The 19399-nt window shown below is 39.7% G+C and overlaps 1 protein-coding gene across 4 annotated transcripts in view; it reads left to right on the forward strand.

Moving 5' to 3' along the window:
* Positions 1-19399, forward strand: part of EVC (EvC ciliary complex subunit 1) — a 56961-nt gene that overhangs the window by 8243 nt on the left and 29319 nt on the right. For all 4 annotated transcript variants that reach the window (XM_054202980.1, XM_054202978.1, XM_054202979.1 and 1 more), the window contains 6 exons: positions 1333-1431; positions 3724-3861; positions 5847-6005; positions 7531-7747; positions 10755-10903; positions 13730-13828. In XM_054202980.1, coding sequence (XP_054058955.1) covers positions 1333-1431; positions 3724-3861; positions 5847-6005; positions 7531-7747; positions 10755-10903; positions 13730-13828 — 861 coding nt within the window. The remainder of the gene's footprint in view (positions 1-1332; positions 1432-3723; positions 3862-5846; positions 6006-7530; positions 7748-10754; positions 10904-13729; positions 13829-19399) is intronic.

Genomic DNA, 19399 nt, shown 5'->3' on the forward strand with positions numbered 1-19399 from the left:
AAAATTTAGCTTCACTGGAGAAGGTTGAACTCGATCTCAAAATTAATCATCCATTTGTAAATGAAGATAGGTTAATAACATGGTGATGTAATCACAGAAACACTGAGAAAATGAGCATTTAATGTACTTTGTGGTGCACCAGAAATTACCACAAAAGGCAGATGACTTTAACCTTTAGCTGAAGCGTTGAATAGCTGTGTATTTTCACTAGCAGGGGAAATTTTGGTTTAGAGAATGCTTTCTTCCTTTTCCAGTCTGCTTTCTCTCATTTCAGAGTCAGTCTTTCTTAGCATCAGGCCTATGGAAAGGAAACATATCCTCCTTCTCAGTGTTTTCCTGAATTTGTTCTCCCTTTTTACAGTGTGTGGTATCTTGGTGTTGTGTGTTCAAAACTTGTTGAATTCTGTCCAAAACATTAGCAAGTGAGATTCAAAACGTGGCTGCGTTACTATTCTCTCTTCTACTCAGCTCTAACGATAACATACTTTCTAGATTGCTCAGCTGAAATGTTGGCTTCGATAACTGTTTGTACATGTAAATATGGTTTTATTTATGTTTTTACATGTTTAAGGTGGGCAATTTCTGCATCATCTGTTTTCAGGTACATGAGTAACAGGCAGGTGGCTGTTAAATTTCACATATCTTTATCTTCATGTTGAAAATGCTGCAGCATTAATAACTTCAGTTAGTAATGAAGTGAATTGTCTTTACACTGACACTGTAAGTGAGGTGAGAGAAGAGGTTAAGCAAAAATTATCCGAGTGTTCAAAACCATCTTTTTGAAGACAGTAGTATTACAATCTTTTTTCTTTCTTTTTTTTTAAAAAAGCACACAACTGGAAAATAGGTATATTCTTGGTAAGAGAAGGTACGTAGAACTTGAGAAGGTTACTTTTGGGTTGTATATAAAAGTGTTTGATACTTCATTTGGCCAGCTACAGTTGAAATCATAGTAATGAATATGTTAGTATCTTTCAGTTTAGAAGTTAATCATTAAACTTTAGGAAAGTGGGCTTTATATTTTTAAATGATCTGCATTTTCTCCAGTAAAGGACACTTTCAAATGTGTCATTCTGGTTATTAGGATATATGGGATTATGCCCTTGTCCTTGTCAGAATGTAACACCATCTTCTAGTGTCTTACTGAAGCCAAAGCCAAAGAATTTTTCACGATGGAAGTACTGCAGAACTTCTGATGATGTTTCTGTTATTTTGCTTATGATTTACTATAGTTTCACTGATCGATTTAAATGAACAGAAGTTATCACAAAGATGTCCTTACGGTGTTGAACAGGCACTTACCCTGGATTTCATTTCCTTCCTTTTAAACAGATGTTTATTCAGGTTCTCAAAATACGCTTCACAGACTTATATCATAAAAAGAAGATTACTGATGATTTGTTGAAGAAGATCCTTTTAATTCAGGAAAATGTAAGTGTTTTTGTTGGTTAATATTGAAGACCACAGAAAATAAGAGTTCATTTTAAACAGCAATGTCATTCGTAGACTATTTCAGAAGAAATGCAAAGAAACACCCTTGTTAGTTGATTCTCCCCATTACCTTCTATGCATTTCCTCTTTGTTGTTGTATGAGGTGATCAGGAGAGTGACGTGTCTAATCTGTTAAGAATACAAGTATTTCGTAGTTGAATCCATTCAAGCAAACAGAACGTTGTGAATCTTACACACTCAGATTTTAAAACTTCTAATTATCAGGCCTTTGTCTGGTCCCATGTATCATTACTGATAATAAAATAGCAAGAAATAAAGTACCAGAAGGAAACTGAAGGCTTTTTATGTCAAGAGGAAATATACTTATTTTCCTCTTTATCCTTTTATCTTTCGTATACTTGTATCAAAATCCATTTTCCACTTCTGAACTAGATGACATACATTGACAGTCAATGTGCATTTCAGGTGGAGTCACAATACTATTCTTGATTATTTGAAGGAAAAAAAGCTTTACAAAACTGAATAAAATAGGGCATCTACTGATTCTGCTTTCTATTTTCCAAATTAGAGTTATAGAAAAGATCTCCAGGGCTGGCTCTCAACCCAGACATCTGGTCCAACCTTCTGTAGGAAGCCGGGAATAACATAACGCTATCCAGTGCCCTTCCAAGCCATGTCTTGGATAGCTGCACTGAAGGAGACTCCCCCATTTCTCTGGGCAGCCTAGTCCAGTATTTAATTCTTCTCATAGTAATGATTTTATTATTTTTTTTCTTACATACAGATGGAATTTCACATTTAGGCATTAAAGTCTTATCAGCTTTCTGGCTCTAGTTGTTGAGATTAATTTTGTTTGTGCAGTCTCACAATCTGTGAACGAGTATCAGGAATCTCTGTAGTTGTACCTAATCATTTATTTCAGAATGGATTTTACCTTAAAACGACTCCTCTGCCTTAAATCCTCGGGTTTAGTATTAAAGTTGATTGTATTTACTAAATGAAAAGTGCGATTTGGTGTGCAGATCCCCTTTTCTGATGGAGTTCTACTAATGACTTCAAAGTGTCAACAGAGGTAATATAGATTAGACATGTTTCCCAGTATAGCCTCACTCTCAAAGAGCCTTCTCGGCATCAGAGTCTTCATGCACCTAACTGAGCTGCTGTAAGACTAAATCTTGTTTATTAGATGCAGTAATTGCTGGTGTAGACCAGTTGTTAGTGTGTCAATATGGGATTCCTATATTCTGGAGAGAAAGGTCTTGGAAACATGACAGCCTTAGAGCTGGGATATCGCATAAGAGACGAGGCTGATTATGGATACTATGTAAAATACTATTGGTATATAATGCCAATACTATTGGCAGTAAGCAAAAGCATTAGCAGTGGAGACTACTGTAGGTAATACCACATTGGCAAGACTGAGGATTATATGATTTATCACAGACAGGATTTTCCTCTTTTAATTCTGCATTTTAAGAAAAATTCGTGGGATTTTGATGAAAATGTTTGTGAAGCGTGTCAAAATATGGTTATGTTTTTTGATACATGGGGTATCAAGTTAATGCATTGACACTCAAAATTGTGTGATATTAAAAGTAAATTCTTGTTACGTAAGGCCTGTTTCAGCAACTGAAGCATCATCCATTTCAGTACCAAGCTACTAAGTAAGACTAGGATTTGTCAGTGGTACTAGTGTGCAGAAAAAATCATTCTGGTTTCAAAGGACCGAAAAACTTTAAAACCCCATATAATCATGTAGCCTGTAATTTGTCCCTTATGAGCAGTACAGGTGTGTTTATCTGCATGTGCTAACACTCTGCAGGAAACGCTGTCTGATTATCATATCTGGATAGTTCTCTGTGCTTTCAAACACAGCGTATACACTCATAGCTGCCATTTAAGATGGGGCATGTGCTTTAAAATAAAAATATTTGTGTGTGGATTCAAAGGATTATTAGTATGAAAGCTCATGGAGCAGTGTTTACTAAAAATTGAATTCAGGGGAGATGGACAACAGTCCTGATCATACTCGCATACTAAAGGAAATGTATGTATTTGTTTTGAGTGTAGTTCAGAGCTGCCATGTGTATATACACCTTCAGTTTTCTTTGCTTGCTGCAGGAGGTGCGTTACCCAGAGACAGAACTTCCTGAACGCTCTTGTTCAGCTTTGTTAGCCATGAGCCGCAACTGACATAGAAATTCACTCCCAAATTTAGAAATTATGTCTTTTTTTTTTTCTGTTTAACAAATCGCTTGCTTTGTTTTCCAGGATTTTGAAGAATTACAGAATCAACTTGACTCTAGACTCCAGAATACTGAGATGTCAGGAGCCCATAATTCAGAGTACCAGACTCTAGAAGACTTAGAAAGGAAAGAAAGAGAATATTCTGAGCACATAATAGATAATGTAACTTTCTAATTCTTCTCTCATAAAATTTTATTTTAGTGTTATTCTTTTGATGGGGAATGCTTTTTTATTTTTTTAAACTGTTGTGTTGACTAGTCTACAGTTAGTACTTCAGATACGCGTGAGTCCTGAAAACATTTTTACATTGCTTCAGCGAAGTATTTCCAGCTCCCTTGGGGAGCCAGTGTGTTTTTTATACAAACACTGTTTTATCACACTGGATTTACAGCTGAGAAGTGTCTATTGCTTGTCAGATGGTAAGATTTATTTCAAGCCTAGGTATAGTCTGACTTCTAGGAATATTGTTTTCTTGTACGAACCTTCTTTCTTAGGAACCTTTTTTTTTTTTTTTGGAACCTTCTTTTCTTCAGTACTCCATAACTGAGTAAGAGAGTAATGAGAGACTATAAAACATTTTGTGAGCTGAAATAATTACGAAGAAAATAATTACCTTTTAGCATGCTTTGCATGTTTACTTCAGCATTTTGCCTTAGCAGCTCTGCACATTATAATACTTACATGTTTTTTTAATGTAAAAAATACAGTTTGATAGCAGGCATTTGATTCTCAAAGCAAAGTTTGGGGTTTTTTTCCTCTACAGTAGTGTCACCGTGTCCAAATAGCTTGCAGGCTAGTAAACTGGGGGTTAAGAATGTTCTGCACATTATTTTCCAGTAAACTGAGTAATCTAAGATATTCTCCTTCCCAGTCCTGTTTTTGAGGTTTGAGCAAATTCACTGCTGATGAAAAGGAGAGGCTGATGAGTCAGATTGATGGCTGTGTGAGCTGCCTGCGCTGACTGACTGTGGCACTTCAGCCCTGAACTAAACAGTCCATCATCTCAGCCTTGGGCCTTTTTCATCGAGAAGTTAACGTTTTTTAATGTCTGATGGTTAAGTGCTTCACTTGGAATTTTCTCAGCTTTCTTGTGATTCTCTGTGCCTTTCACTTCATAGTAGAAGTGCTGGTAACAGTGGTACATCTGTGTCAAGTTTCTGTTGCAATTTACCTTTGCTCTTTGAAAAATTGATTGTTTGGAGTTCTCCAGTTAGTCACATGAAAGCCCCCTGGCAGCCTCACTGAGCAGCATGAGGCAGTTATTCACCAGCAGCAGTCATGCTTCAGTTGCTCTGTCACTCTGATGCCAGCAGATGCTTTTCATCCATATTGAAAATGTACGCAAATTCATATAGATCGGGACCTTGAACTAATCCACTCTTCCCTCAGTAATATGAAGGGGTTTTTTTGCATACTCACAGATGCCATAGTCACAGTTTTTTGGAAAACTCACAGATACTTAATATAAATCTTGGTGATGGATATGTTTTCTTATCTTTACGTATACTAGTAATGCCACTGAAGACCACAGAATATTCACAGTTGTGCACAGTCATAAGTGTTTGGGGAATGGGAGCCTAAAACTAGAGATTACCCATATGATAATATACCAGAATGGGCACATGCGTTGTGCTGATACTACATAAAGTACTTAATTCCAGCGCAGTTAATAAAGTGCTTATGTTGCATGAGTCTATGAAAGGCTTTGATGGTGAAAAACAGTGACAATTTTCAGTTTTCCTTTTTTAGCAAAAATCTTGTTTGACTGGAATGCCTGTTCCTACAGCTAAATAAACTTCCCAGAAAAAAGGGCTGCAGTTTGTTACCTTTTTTAGTTTTCCCATTAATATAAACAACATAGTAGGCTGTTATAGATGCAATATGTGGAGAACTAACAACAAATACTTAGTGAGTTATACAGAATGACTGGTCAGAATTGACCTACTGGTTGTGTGCCAGCAACACGTGTATCATCATATAGTAAATAGGCTCTTTAGCCTTGCAAAATGTTCACTGTAACTAATACTGAAAGCTGTCTTTAGTCTCAGTGGCTTGTATTTCAGTAGATTCGTATGCCTGTCACTGTAATGAAATACTAGACAATTAATGAGAGAACATGGGTTGTTTTTTTGATTCATATTCCGTAGATGGAAGCTTTCTGGAAGCAGACTGACAAAGCCCAGCAGGCTTTTTTGGACCAATCAAAATGCTCAAGTACCAAAGCAATGAAGATAACGATGGATCTGACCGAGAAGATGATTGCAGTAGAAAGCTTCTTAAGTGAATCTCAAGATTTGCAGGCAATGGTAAAGTACAAAAAGAAATAAAAGCTGAGAGAGATTTAGTCAATCTGAACACAAAAGAAATTATGCAAGTGTACAGAGTCTGTCAGTTCTGCCACAGGAGTGATGTAGGCTGCTTGCTCCACTTGTCTCTTTCGGATTTGTTGCAAAGTGTTCAACTTCCATTGCAGTTTATGAAGACTTAAAGGAGAGTGAACTCTCTGCACTTGAGTTCTAATTCTCAAAATACCATTTAGGCAGTCATGTTAGGAAAAAGTGATATTCATGCAGCCAGTGAGCCAGGACCAAGAGCACTAGATCTAATGATGAAGGAGCATCATTACCCTGGGCATTAGGACATTTCTTTTTCTTCCAACGTATTTATTCCACTTTGACTGAGAAATACTAATTTAAATTTGAGGGTGATTCTGTGTGTCCAATGACTTTAACTGGAATTGAAAACCCTTAACCTCTTGTAGTGATATAGTTTTAAGAGGGAAAAATGTGTTTATAAATGCATCGGCCCTGTGCTTTATGTTGTGTTAAATCTAACAGATCCTTTATTTGCTTTGCAGAGGACATACTGAAAGTGTTACTTGGAATTTATAGATTAACAGTACAGTCAGAATCTGTCCCATTGCATTTATTAGTAATTTGGTGAATAAATGGGTAGCTAGCTTTATTTGGCTTACTGATAAACAGATACAGTAATTATCAGCTTGTTAGTTTTGCATTGGAGCAGCTAAGTAAACTGAGCTGGCCAGGTAAGAAACTAGTCTTTGAAGTTGATCACACTTCACCCATTCTGGGCTATTCTACACTAAATTCCTTCAGATGGACAGTTTTCAAGCAACGTGTTTGGATAAAGATACAGGAAATATTCGTCCCTGAAGTCACTACTGATGACAGCAGTGGATCTCATCGCAAAGGTCATTGTTTGTGTGTCTCTGTTAATTACAGTAATTGTCACACTCTTTCCAACCTTGCAGCATTGTCCAAAGCAGTTGCAGTTTCACCCAGGAAATCTTGCTCCCTACTGTAATCCTGGGCTGCTTCTCTAATAATGCAATGAAAGCTGCTAGGCCATAGGCAATTACACTAATTTTTAGTATATTTACTGAACTCCAGCTGACCACACGCTTGAAAGGAATCCCAGTGGTATCAAAATCAGGTGGTTGTTCTCATTTCAAAAATGAAGGCCCTGGTACTGGTGTGCCAGATAGCATCTTGAAAAGAGGCCCAGGACTTCCATGTTGCCCTTCTGTCCATCTTTGCCCCTTGAAAGTTTGTTCTGCAAGCTACAAATAATGAAAAACACCAATAGTTTTAGATTAGCTCTTATAACTGAGTATGTGATAAACCCACTGCTAACCTACACTGCTCAAGATTTTCAGAAGTATTTAAGTACATGAAGATTGTTACTTTCGTGGTCTTAAGAAGCCTCCTCAGTTTTGCGCATAGGTTGCGAATGAATAATTCAATGAAAAGAGAAGCACAACCAAAGAACTGTTCTTTGTTTCTAAAGAGGACTTTTTTAATTTTGTTTTAGGACATTCAGGAAAGGTTATTCAACTGGGAGCTTATGGTGAAAATCGTTGATTCACTGAAGTCCTATATACCAGAAGAGTGCAAGTGTAGATTAAATATTGTGTCAAATATTCTGGACCATTTAACTGTAAAGAATAATCTTTCAGTCCGACAAAAGGAAGAACTTCTAACAGATCTGCACAAGGCTTTCTGGGAACAGCTGGCACATTTCAGTAATGGTGAGTTCTTAGATCAGAGCTCATGACTTCACAAATATGGGTATGACTTCTCATTATTATATTAAATAGTAAAATACTCTGGCTTTGGCCCTATATCCTGTTTTAAAAAGGTATTGATGAATTGGCCAAGAACATTATTATTGAGAAGGGTGGATGCTTAGAATGGGAACTTTGGCTTAAAGCCTTTTAGGTCTTGTTCCAGGTATTACTGTGAACTTACTTTACAGTTCACAATCTTGGTGCAGTATATTCTTGCTGCAGTGCTGCTTGTTCCCATTCAGGCTTCTTGTCGATAAATAGTGTCATATCTTATGGTCAGCAATTCACAGAATCACAGAATGGTTGAGGTTTGAAGGGACCTCTGGAGGTCATCTAGTACAACCTCCCCTGCTCAAGCAGGGTTAGCTGCAGCCAGTTGCCTAGATGGCTTTTGACTATCTCCGGGGATGGAGACTCCACGACCTACTGGGCAACCTGTGCCAGCGCTCAGTCACCCTCACAGTAAAAAAGTGTTTCCTGAGGTTCAGAGGGAACCTCCCATGTTTCAGTTTGTGCCCATTGCCGCTGGTCCTGTCACAGAGGAGAGCCTGACCCTGCCTTCTATGCAGCGTCCCTTCGGGTATTTATAGACATTGATAAGATCCCCCTGAGCCTTCTCTTCTCCAGGCTGAACAGCCCCAGCTCTCTCAGCCTTTCCTCATAGGAGAGATATTCCAGTACATCATTCCAGTTCCATTTTCATGGCCTCCAGTCTGTCCATGCCTCTCTTGTACTGGGGAGCCCAGAACTGGACACAGTTCTCCAGGTGTGGCCTCAGAAGTACTGACTGGAAGGGAAGGATCACCTCCCTCCACCTGCTGGCAATACTTTGTCTAATGCAGTCCAGGATACCATTACCCTTCTTTGCAACAAGGGCACATTTCTGGCTCATGTTCAATCTGGTGGCCCCCAGAACCCCCAGGTCCTTTCCTGCCGAGCTGCTTTCCAACTGGGTGGCCCCCAGCGCGTGCTGGTGCCTGGGGTTGTTCCTCCCTGCCTATAGGACTTTGCACTTCCCATTGTTGAACTTCATGAGATTTGTGTCAGCCCATTTCTCCAGCTTGTCCTGGGCCCTATGGATGGCAGCATGACCCTCTGGTGTATCACCACTCCTCCCTTTTTTTATGACATCTGCAAACTTGCTGAAGGTGCACGCTGCCCCATTGTCCAGGTCATTAATAAAGATACTGGGCAGGATTGGACCCAGTGTTGATCCCTGGGGTACACCACTCATTACTGGCTTCCAGGTGGACTTTGTGCAAGTTTTCAGTCCATCTCACTGTCTGCTCATCCAGCCTATGCTTCATCCTCTTCTCCGTGAGGATCTGATGGGAGACTGTATCAAAAACCTGGCTGAAGTCAAGGTAGACAATATCCACTGCTCTCCCCATCTTTCAAGCTGGTCATTTCATCATAGTAGGTGATTGGAATTCACATGGTGCAGACTTGCTCCGCTTTAAAAACATCACTTAACCATGTGAACAGTTTGCTGATACTCATGAATTCCTGTATGTCCTGATACAAATTATTTCATGGTTGTTTGCTCCTAAAACTGGCATGCCTGGTGCATAGTGTTTGCATAGGTTCAGCGACTAACATTCCTTAAGCATAAATGTAAATCTGTGGGTGATTTTTTCCCCCTTTATGTCAAGTTTCTCTTGTTCCAAAGCAAAAATAACTCTGTCAAAGCCTTGATGTTATGCACAGTAGGTGTTTATATGTAGCTATATATTATAGTTAGTACAGCCAGTGCAGAAGGGCATTATCAACCTCCTGGTTTTAGATACAAACGAAGTATGCTTTTTAAAAAAATAAATCTGGAGTGCAGTATTTTCACATGAGAGTCTATGTTGACCTTGCTTATGAGCTCTTAAATATATAAATTAAACAGTACCTATAATTCACAAGCAGAACACAAAGCCAGCAAGACCGTGCTCCTAGGAAACAAACAAGGAAGCGGTAAAGAATCAAGTAGTGTTTAAAAATAACAGTTGCTACGTTTGTTCACCTGACATTTTTATTACAGGCTTTCCTGTACTTTCAGTGTGCTTTCAAGTGTTTTGTCAGTGCATCATCAGCCTGTGGATAAGCATGGTAAATTAGCATGGAGAATAAGTAACATGCTCAGCGCTACAGTACTGTACTCCTTTATTTCTCCGCAAAATAATTTCTTGTAGTGGTGTGGTGGCAGAACAGCAGCCACAGATGACTGTTCTTTTGCATTCCCCTTTAGCTGCCTGTGTTAGGAGTGAAGTACTGGTCTGGGGCAGGGCAAGTGGGGGAAATGAATAAAGTTCTTCCTAGGTGGACAGGTAATGAGACATGAAGTAGTGGCAGAACACCAAAAGCACCAATTCTGCTCTGCAGCACAGGGTTCAGATAGACTCATGAATTTATAAATCACTTGGATTTATATTTCACAGTACTAGCACAAAATCAGAGGGACCTTCACAACTTTTGCTGCAGGTTCCTGGATGAGTGACTTTGGAAGCCTGATATGGCTGCATGCCAGTTCAAGCTAATCTGAACTAGCACTGCTCTAGACCTTTTCTCCCCGCCGTATGTTACTGCCCCTGTCCTTGCAGCAGCATTTGCATATCTGCAATTAGGTAATGAGACACTTCTGGACCTTCCCGAAGCAGGAGGGGGAGGTTTGGGGTGCTGCAGGTGGGAATCTGTTTCTTGAACTAACATGTTGCCGTTGCATAAGTAGCAGCACCAGTGAAAGAAGGGGTGCAGGATGGTAGTGATCCAAAAACATGATAGATTTAAGTGCCATGTAACAACCTAGAAGTTCACATCTGAAAAGACCATCAGGGTAAGAATCAAATTTGAAATCCTGCATGGTAATTACTTGCTTATTTCACTCACTAACAGATTTCTGTGAGCTTATGTTGTGTGACAGTAGCAGATGCTACATTCTCCCTGTGGAGTTATGGTATCTAATCATCGGTGGTTTATGTTCCAGAATGTATCCAGCAAAGTAAAGACCTGATCTTGAAACGACTGGAGTGCCGTGCAAAGAAGAGAGAAGAGTTCAAACACAGACAGAAAGCTGAACAAGGGAGTCTCCTCAGCAAAACTTTTCATAATGAAGATGTTCATGATTTTCTTAAGGTGAGCATGTAAAAGCTTATTTTCACTGTTCCATTAGTTTTTAAGGCCAAATACATTGCAGATTTCCCCTAGTTCCATAAAATTGGGATTTTGGAGTCCAGTAAGTAGCACAGGTGGGATAGGGTCAGACCCCCTGTTGCCTAGGCTTACCTAGAGACTTTTCTTCCAGTGTTGGTCTTGTCTCATTGGAACAAAATGCCAAAGGGCATAATGCTAAGATTGCATGTTTTGTAGAAACATAGATACTATGTATAGTAGAAACATAGGTACTATCAATATAAAAAATCTCTGCAGGAAAGTATCTGGCCTGCATTACAGAAGAAAGCAGGCTGCACTGATCTAATTGCTTTCCTATGAGTGAGGTTACTGAGGCTCAAAAGACTATCAAATTTCACATAAGCAGAGGGAAAACTCATTATGATCGTTGGCAGGATACCGTAGAAAAGGTTTGCAGTAGATAATTTAATATGGTATACAATGGCCAGTGTGGTGTTTTCTTGGCCATATTTTCTATAGAGCTCTATTATTGTTCAGAATGTATATACAAAATCAGAGTTCTTAGTTGTAAATGCTGAGAGCTGCAAAACTGTAACTGCTGAGAACTACAGACCCAAGTTATTAAGAAATAAAAAAAAAATTCGATTCTCAATTTTCATGAAAAGAAATAATTTAAGGTTAAAGTGGTCACATCCAGCAGCATTAAACTTCTGATGAAATCTAATAACTTAGATAAATTACTGTATGAGAAGACCCAGATTCCAGCTGTAGCAAACTGTCAAAATTTATTGATCTCAACACTGCAATTTTGTACTGCGGGGACAAGTTCTTTAATTATATTGTATGAATTGGATAATGCAGTTACTGTTCTTGTATGCAACACCTGTCTGGCAACACCTCACTTCAAAACAAAAGATTTCAGGCACTTTAAAACAGCAGAACACATTTTGCCTCTTAGGCTTTTCATAACTTGAGACAAATAGTTCTATCACACATTTTTTTTAGCCATTGAGCACCTGTGAATGTATTTTCCTTATACATATCATTCAAAACTCTTGGACACATCCCAAATTCATTAAATAAAGCTCAGAAATTTTGTATTATGACCTCTCCCCTACAAAGTTAGAGCCACACAGCTTTGTGCAAGAGATGCTCTATTCTGTACACCTTAGAAAGCTAACAAATATGCTTAGTTAAACTGTAGGCTAATGATCTGCTTGTGACAGGCTGAGCGGGAATGGGCAACTTGCACTTCCTGCTACAGGACAGAACACAACTGAGTCTTAGTATTATGAAATGCCTGTGAGTAAATAATAAAACAAGTCAGAAATTTAAGCCTTTCTGCTGCCACAGGGGAGAGAGCCTTTTGTCTCAGAACAGATGGGGTCTTGAGTCCAGAGACTCTTAGAAGAGTAAGAAAAATATGTATATGTCTGCAGTTCCCATGATTTGATTTAAATAGTCCAGTAATTATTTTGTGTGAACAAGCCCCTCAGCACTGAGGAGCTGCTTTAAACCTGTTTCATGGTTTCACAGCCAGTCCAGCAGTGAAGGAGTTGGTTGTGAATCTCCACCGTGAGCCCAGAATTGTACCCATCAAATACATTTTTCTTCTCTGCCTTCCCTCCTCCACCTCAGCAAAGGGCTCACACTTACTGTGGTAGCAGCCTCAGCAGTAACTAACCTTTCTGCTGAATTTTAAGTGGTTGCCAATTAAGAAGGTGGATTTTGCAATGAACTTTCTTCACATCAGTTTCTTCTGAACACAAGTCGGATGTTAATGATTTAGTTGCTACAGCTTTGACTTTTTTAAATGACGGAATGACCTAGATAGTAAAGGTTAGAGTCCCTGTATCATTCTGTCTCCTTCATCTATGTTTCCACTGGAAAAGGAAAACTTTCATTTTGTTTTTTACTGACAGAAATTACAGGAACAATCAAGTGAAGCACACAAGCCAAAATGTGCCAGTTACCGTAACCCAGTCTTGGGTGGACATACCCTACCCCTGGTGAACGTACAAGTTACAGTAATTGACTTGTCAAATTCTGGTAAACTACAGTTTCATGATAGATGTGAATTTTATAATCCACCTCTACAAGAATGAGCTGTGCATGAAGAGTTTATGAGCACTTTTGTGCTCTTTAGAAGAGCCCTATTGACATACCTGACAAAGAAAGCCATATTTACCATGTGGATGTAAGAGGACGCTTGGCAATTTAAATGAAAATATGGAATATTTACATATAAGACAACTCATTAGTCTGTAGAATGAGATGTTATTTGTCTGTGAAATTCAGTCTTCCATTACAGCATATGAGCCTGCCAACACATCACAGTCCTGGCTTGAAGAAAAAAATAGCATTTGTCTTAAATCTGTGACCAAGGACCAAACCAGGACCAAGTCATAAATCAGCCTTTTAGGGACCACCATGGGACATGGTGACCAACCCCAGTGCAAAAGCCCTATACAGCATGATACAGCTGTAACTAAGGTTTCTGATGATGATACCTGATGGCGGTTCTGCACCTCATAGTACTGGCTGTCATGAAGTGATATTCATACACAGGAAAGCAGGTTGCAAATCAGATAATTTCATATGTTTTTCAGCATTAGGTACGTATTATTTAACCCTAAATTGCTGAGGCTATGGAGTTTCATACTCAAGGCTGTATATGCTCAAGTTAAGGTTATAAGGCAAGTTTCATTTCCCTGAGCCACAGTTACAGATAAATGTTTACTGTTGTGATAGTGCATGGGAAGGAGAGTATCACAAGAAGCTATCAAGACCTTTTCAGCTATTTAAATATACCTATTGTGTTTCTTTTAGGCTTACCATGAGCTGTTAGAGAAACATCGGCAAGCACAGTGGGAACTGCAGGAGGAGGATGACTGCGAGAGCACAGAGGCTGTCACAGATCTCTACAAGGTGCCACCTCTAGTGATATGTGTCATTTACTAAAATAATTCTGAAGAACCTCTAACCCCAGTATACAATGTCAGGCCTCAGGGAGGACTGAGGAATTGCAGGAGCAATGGCAGCTCCAGGAAGCTAGGCTGGCAAACCAGGAGATGGAGACAGGACAGTCTTCCACATTAGCTTGCCTATTTCATTATCTTCCCAAAACACTAACTTTCCTAAACTCGTATTAGTCAGAAAATTCCTACATGGTCTGCCAAAATGTGCTGTCTGGATGGCTGACAAGACTGCAATAACGCTGAGAGCATATAACGTCTGGCATTACTACCAGGAGAGAGACTTCAGTTACATAGCATAATTATCTCTGCACCATGGTAGGATGATACTATTCTTAGTTAACTTCACTACATCTCCAAAAATAGTTTTCTCATCTCTTTTACTCTCAGCAAATTTGTTTTGACACTAGTTAGTTCCCTGAAGTAAGTTCAGATCTTCGGTGTAAGTAATATTTTTACACTCCTTTATCTTACTGATTTGGAAAATACGTAGATGCTTCATGCTTTTGCATCATCTTCAATTATATTCAGTCTGCACCGAAAAAATAAGATAACATGATCTATCTTATGAAGCCCAAAACTGTAGCCAGCAGTGACCTTTAATTAGGCTGGAACTAATCACTTTCAGCTCAACAAGGTCCTTGTCGTGACTAATTAAGACCAGATCAGGGTGTTATGGAAACTTGTAGTCCCTATCACATTGGGATAAGATACCCACAAAGTCTTAATTAGCACTAGTCCACATGCACTTTTTCAAATTCAGTTGATCAAAAAATAAAGCCGCTGTATTTAGAAAAAATAGTTTACCATGGTTTTATGTAATAATGCAAGCAACAGGATATTTGAGAACTACTGCTTTGGAGAAAGAAAACGTTTGCTTGGAGGGCTATGCCAGTGAATCAGAGTAGATTGATTGTACAAAGCTATTTAATTTAAGAAAAGTCAACATGTCTGCTGATATCACTGCTTACAGTCCATTCTCCAGAGTTACTAACTCCCCCACCGGCTCCCTCAATTCACATGAAGTCTCTGGAGACCAAAAAATTTTTTTTTCACCCTGCACAGTTCCACCTCATTTGTGAAATTATATTGCTTTCCTTTATTGTGAACTCTGCTTTAGTAACACTAAGATCAGACTGAAAATCCTATTTCTTTCAGCACTGTTAGCTAAGTTTTCTTTTTCATTAAAGAAAAATTGGTTTGGGTGAATTAAATGTTTCTAGAATTGTGAAGTTGCCAGGAGAGCTGCACAAACTTGAACTCTGCCAATTCAACCAGCTCTAAGCCATTATATTCCATATTGCAGCTGCTCTTTTATTCCTAGACCCAAACAAACACTGCCAGACATGAAAAACTGCAAGTACTGTGATCCAACTGGCATCTCTTGAATGAGGGTCCACAAATCTTAATTTCCACTTTTTTTTCTGTAATAAGACATTTTTATTGTGACATTTAACACAATGAACAAATGCACTGTCTCCCCTTAACCCTAAACACAGATACTACAGACTGCTTTAGGAGACCAAGCTGCTTCTTAATATACCTTGTAAGCAGCATAAGCTAGAAAGAAGAGAAAATACAAATGAGCATAGCCCCACTGGGGGTAAATGGAGCTGTTCTGACTTCTACAGCTGAGGGAAGTGCAGTAGCTACACATGTTGTCCGTTACCTGTGGCATAAATGCAAAAGTAGATTCGCCATTGAGGGAAGGAGTTGCATCTCACAACCACAATGCCTTTGCTTCTCTCTCTGCTCCACCACACTTTCAGAGCAGAAGTGCATCTTGGACGAGCAGAAGCCTTCCCCTGGGCAGCAGGGCTTTGCCCCTTCACTTAGTTTCTCCAGATTTCTGCTAGGGACTAGCTACTGCTACCAATAGGGAAGGCGAAATACGCATGGGAAGGTGACAGGGATTTGAGGTGCTCCACAGTGCAGTGATGTGACTACAGCTCAGGTAGATCTAAGCAAGCAAACGTTAGACTAACTGTCTGGGTACCAGCAACCTTTACATGGCAATAGTCAGCACTGTGATACAAGACATATGTCCCAGTCAGGTTTGGGCACAGCTGCAAACGCTGCAAAGCTTCATGTTGTCATTCCAGGTGGTCTGTACTCCGTGAAGCTTAACTGATAGTCATTTGCCTTGCACTCGTTTGGAAGGTTTGGACTCTGCTGTTTATGTTCTACCATGAGCAAGGAAGAGGTTAAATTAAAGATTTGGTTAAACATTCTATTGTTCACCCAACCTCCATATTTCCGTAACTGCAAGCATGTGTTACAAAGTAAGATAGGAAGTTCACCAGTAGAGGGTTCTGTTGGGTTTTTATCATTACAGTAGAAACGGAATCCTAGCAATATTACTGAAAAAACTGAGTGAAACTCTCTAAAGTCAGCCTGGCATACTCCACAGATATTTAGATGAATATTCCTCAGCCTATAGTCCACAAGACATCCAAAGATAGACTGCAAGATATTTAAAAAAGATGTATTCATACATTAGTAAACACAGTCAGAGTGGAAAGAACTAGAAGTAATTAAATATTTAAGAATTCTACCCAATTTTTATTTTGTTGCAAATGAAAATTAGCCTTGCAAAACTGCACAAAGTAGTTATGCTTTCCCACATACAGAAGTTAAATAGCTGTTGTATTTAAGGGAAATAAAACTGAGTTGTCTTGCTAGGAGCCAATTACCTAAATCCTGGAGGAGGCAAAGTGTTATCTCAATCACAATTTCTCCATAACCAAGTTTTAGCGATAGCATCCTATATGTCCCCTCTACCAAGTAGCATATACTCTCTACTGGCCAAGGATTAAAGAAATATCAGTATTTCTTCTGGGCTGAACAATCTAATATTGTCCAGTATTCACAGGATTTAGGGTTCCAGAAAAGTTCCTGCTTGTGTACCCATTGCCATCTTGACTTTGGTTGGAAACCCCCAGAACTGGAATGAATCACATCACACTTTTCAGATTAATGTCAGCAGAACCCAAACCTTGGTGTGTTTTCTTCCCCCACATCCAAGCCCTTTCTTTTCTTAAGTTTCTTTCCTGATCCTTGGGGTATCATCAATATTGCAATTTATCAAATAAACACCAATATCCAACAGGCATGTTGGTTCAGACAAATAACCATTTGGAGTAATATCCAATTAGTTCATGTATTGTAACAGCACTAGAGTTAGAGACATGCATAATATCCAGTTCGCTAGAGTTAGGTTCCATTCTCAGGCATACTTTCAGTTAAGAGCAGCTTACTAGCAGCTTTCAAAGCAACTGTCTTAGAGCATATAGGTGCCTCCATGCTATATCAACTTTCTAAGCCATTTACCCCCATTAAAGTACTGTATCAAAACTTGCACTGTAGTTGACCAACCAGAATAAATCCTCAAGGAGGACACCAGTACAAAGTTCCCAAGGGTTGCACTCTGACAAATTCACTTGACCAAGCACAGAAGCCCAGGTGCCCAGCCATCGCCCTAGACTCATGGTCCTTAGCTGGTATATTTGCAGGTCATTACATCTTTTTTTCAAGAGAAAAGTACCTGGCAAGGTCTTGTATGTGATGAAGGCTTACATGTGATAAAATGTTCAGGCCCGCCGTTCCTCCAACAGCTGTGTGCTAGAATTACTTGACTTATTTCAATGGTTACCTTGGTTTGTCCAGCAGGGAAGCAAGCCTGACAGACTTAGTTTCATAAATAAGTAGAAAGATAACCTCAATGCAAGAGGCAATGTAACCAAAGAGGGAACCAATGAATCCTGGGGACAGAGGAAAAGATGTCATTTACTTGTAAGTGCCACTCACTTGTGGGAGAAGATCCTTACCTTGTTCTCACAATGTTAGAATCATAAAATTGTTTAGGTTGGAAATGACCTTAAAGTTCATTGAGTCCAACTGTTAACCTACCATTGCCAAATCCACTGCTAAACCAAGTCCTGAGCACCACATCTACAAGTCTTTTAAATGCTTCCAGGGATGGTGACTCAACCTCCCTGGGCAGCCTGTTCCAATGGTTGGTAACCCTTTCAGTGAAGAAATTTTTCCTAATATCCAATTTAAACCTCCCTTGGTGCAACTTAAGGCTGTTCCCTCTTGTCCTGTCACTTGTTACTTAAGAGAACAGACTGACCCTCACCTCACTACAACCTCCTTTCAGGTAGTTGCAGAGAGCGATAAGGTCTCCCCTCAGCCTCCTTTTCTCCAGGCTAAACAACCTGAGTCCCCTCAGACACCCCTCATAAGATGTGTGCTCTAGATCTCTCACCAGCTTTGTTCTTCTCTGGACACACTCCAGCACCTCAATGTCTTTCTTGTTGTGAGGGGCCCAAAACTGAACACAGTATTCAAGGTGCTGCGTCATCAGTGCTGAGGGGGATGATCACTTCCCTAGTCCTGCTGGCCACACTATTTCTTACAAGCCAGGATGCTCTTGGCCTTTTTGGCCACCTGGGCACACTGCCAGCTCATATTCATCTGGCTGTTGGCCAATACCACCAGGTCCTTTTCCACAGGGCAGCTCTCCAGCCACTCTTCCCCAAGCCTGTAGGGCTTCATGGGGTTGTTTTGACCCAGGTGCAGGGCCTTGTGCTTGGCCTTGTTGAACCTCATACCGCTGGTCTAGGTCCATCAATCCAGCCTCTCCAGATCCCTCTGTAGAGCCATTGTACCCTCCTTCCTACCATCCTACCCTTCTTCCCCTCTAGCTTGTCTTTCGGCACAGGGGGATGGCCTGCTCCTGCACCTTTAAGATTTCCATCTTGAAGAATGTCCAGCTTTCCTGAACCCCTTTGCCCTTCAGGACTGCCTCCCAAGGGACTCTGTCAACCAGACCCTTAAAATCAGGCGAAAGTCCTCCCTCCGGAAGTCCAAGGTGGCAGTTCTGCTGACCCCCCTCCTTACTTCTCCAAGAATCAAAAACTCCATCATTTTGTGATCGCTATGCCCTTTTGTGATCGTCTAAGCCCATCTCCGATTTTTATGCCTTTTATATTTTTTCATTTTCTCCCCTTTTTAAAAAGTTTGTGGGTTCATCAAGAGGTAACCCTCTAGCACTAGTGTAGCCTGTAGTCCTACAGTACATCAAAGAATTATCCAAATTGGTGAATAAATATGTAAAAATGCAATGATCTGGAAGCTGACTGTGTTTGCATAGAATAATTGAGTAGGTTTGTGTTGTGTACACATGAATAAATCAATTAAAATTATTTAACCAAGGTCAATGGAATCTATTGTTGCCTGAAGTGAATGAATGAGTTATATTTTGAGGATAGAGTAGGCCTTTCCAGCCATACTAGTGGATTAAAATAGTGCGCTGTAGGTGTAGGTCTAGACACAGGCTCCATAACTAATTTTTGAAGTGCAAGTTGAGGAATTGCAGCAAGTGATTTTGATTATCACAGTACATCATAAATGAAGGAGGAGTTGTGTCAGAGGTGACTGAATGGCTCATCCAAATATTTTCATAAACAGCCTGCGGAGTTATCCCGTACACAAGGGGTATTGTGCTGCAGTAACAGTTTTG

The sequence above is a fragment of the Rissa tridactyla genome, chromosome 5 (assembly GCF_028500815.1).
Source record: "Rissa tridactyla isolate bRisTri1 chromosome 5, bRisTri1.patW.cur.20221130, whole genome shotgun sequence".
Lineage (NCBI taxonomy): Eukaryota > Metazoa > Chordata > Aves > Charadriiformes > Laridae > Rissa > Rissa tridactyla.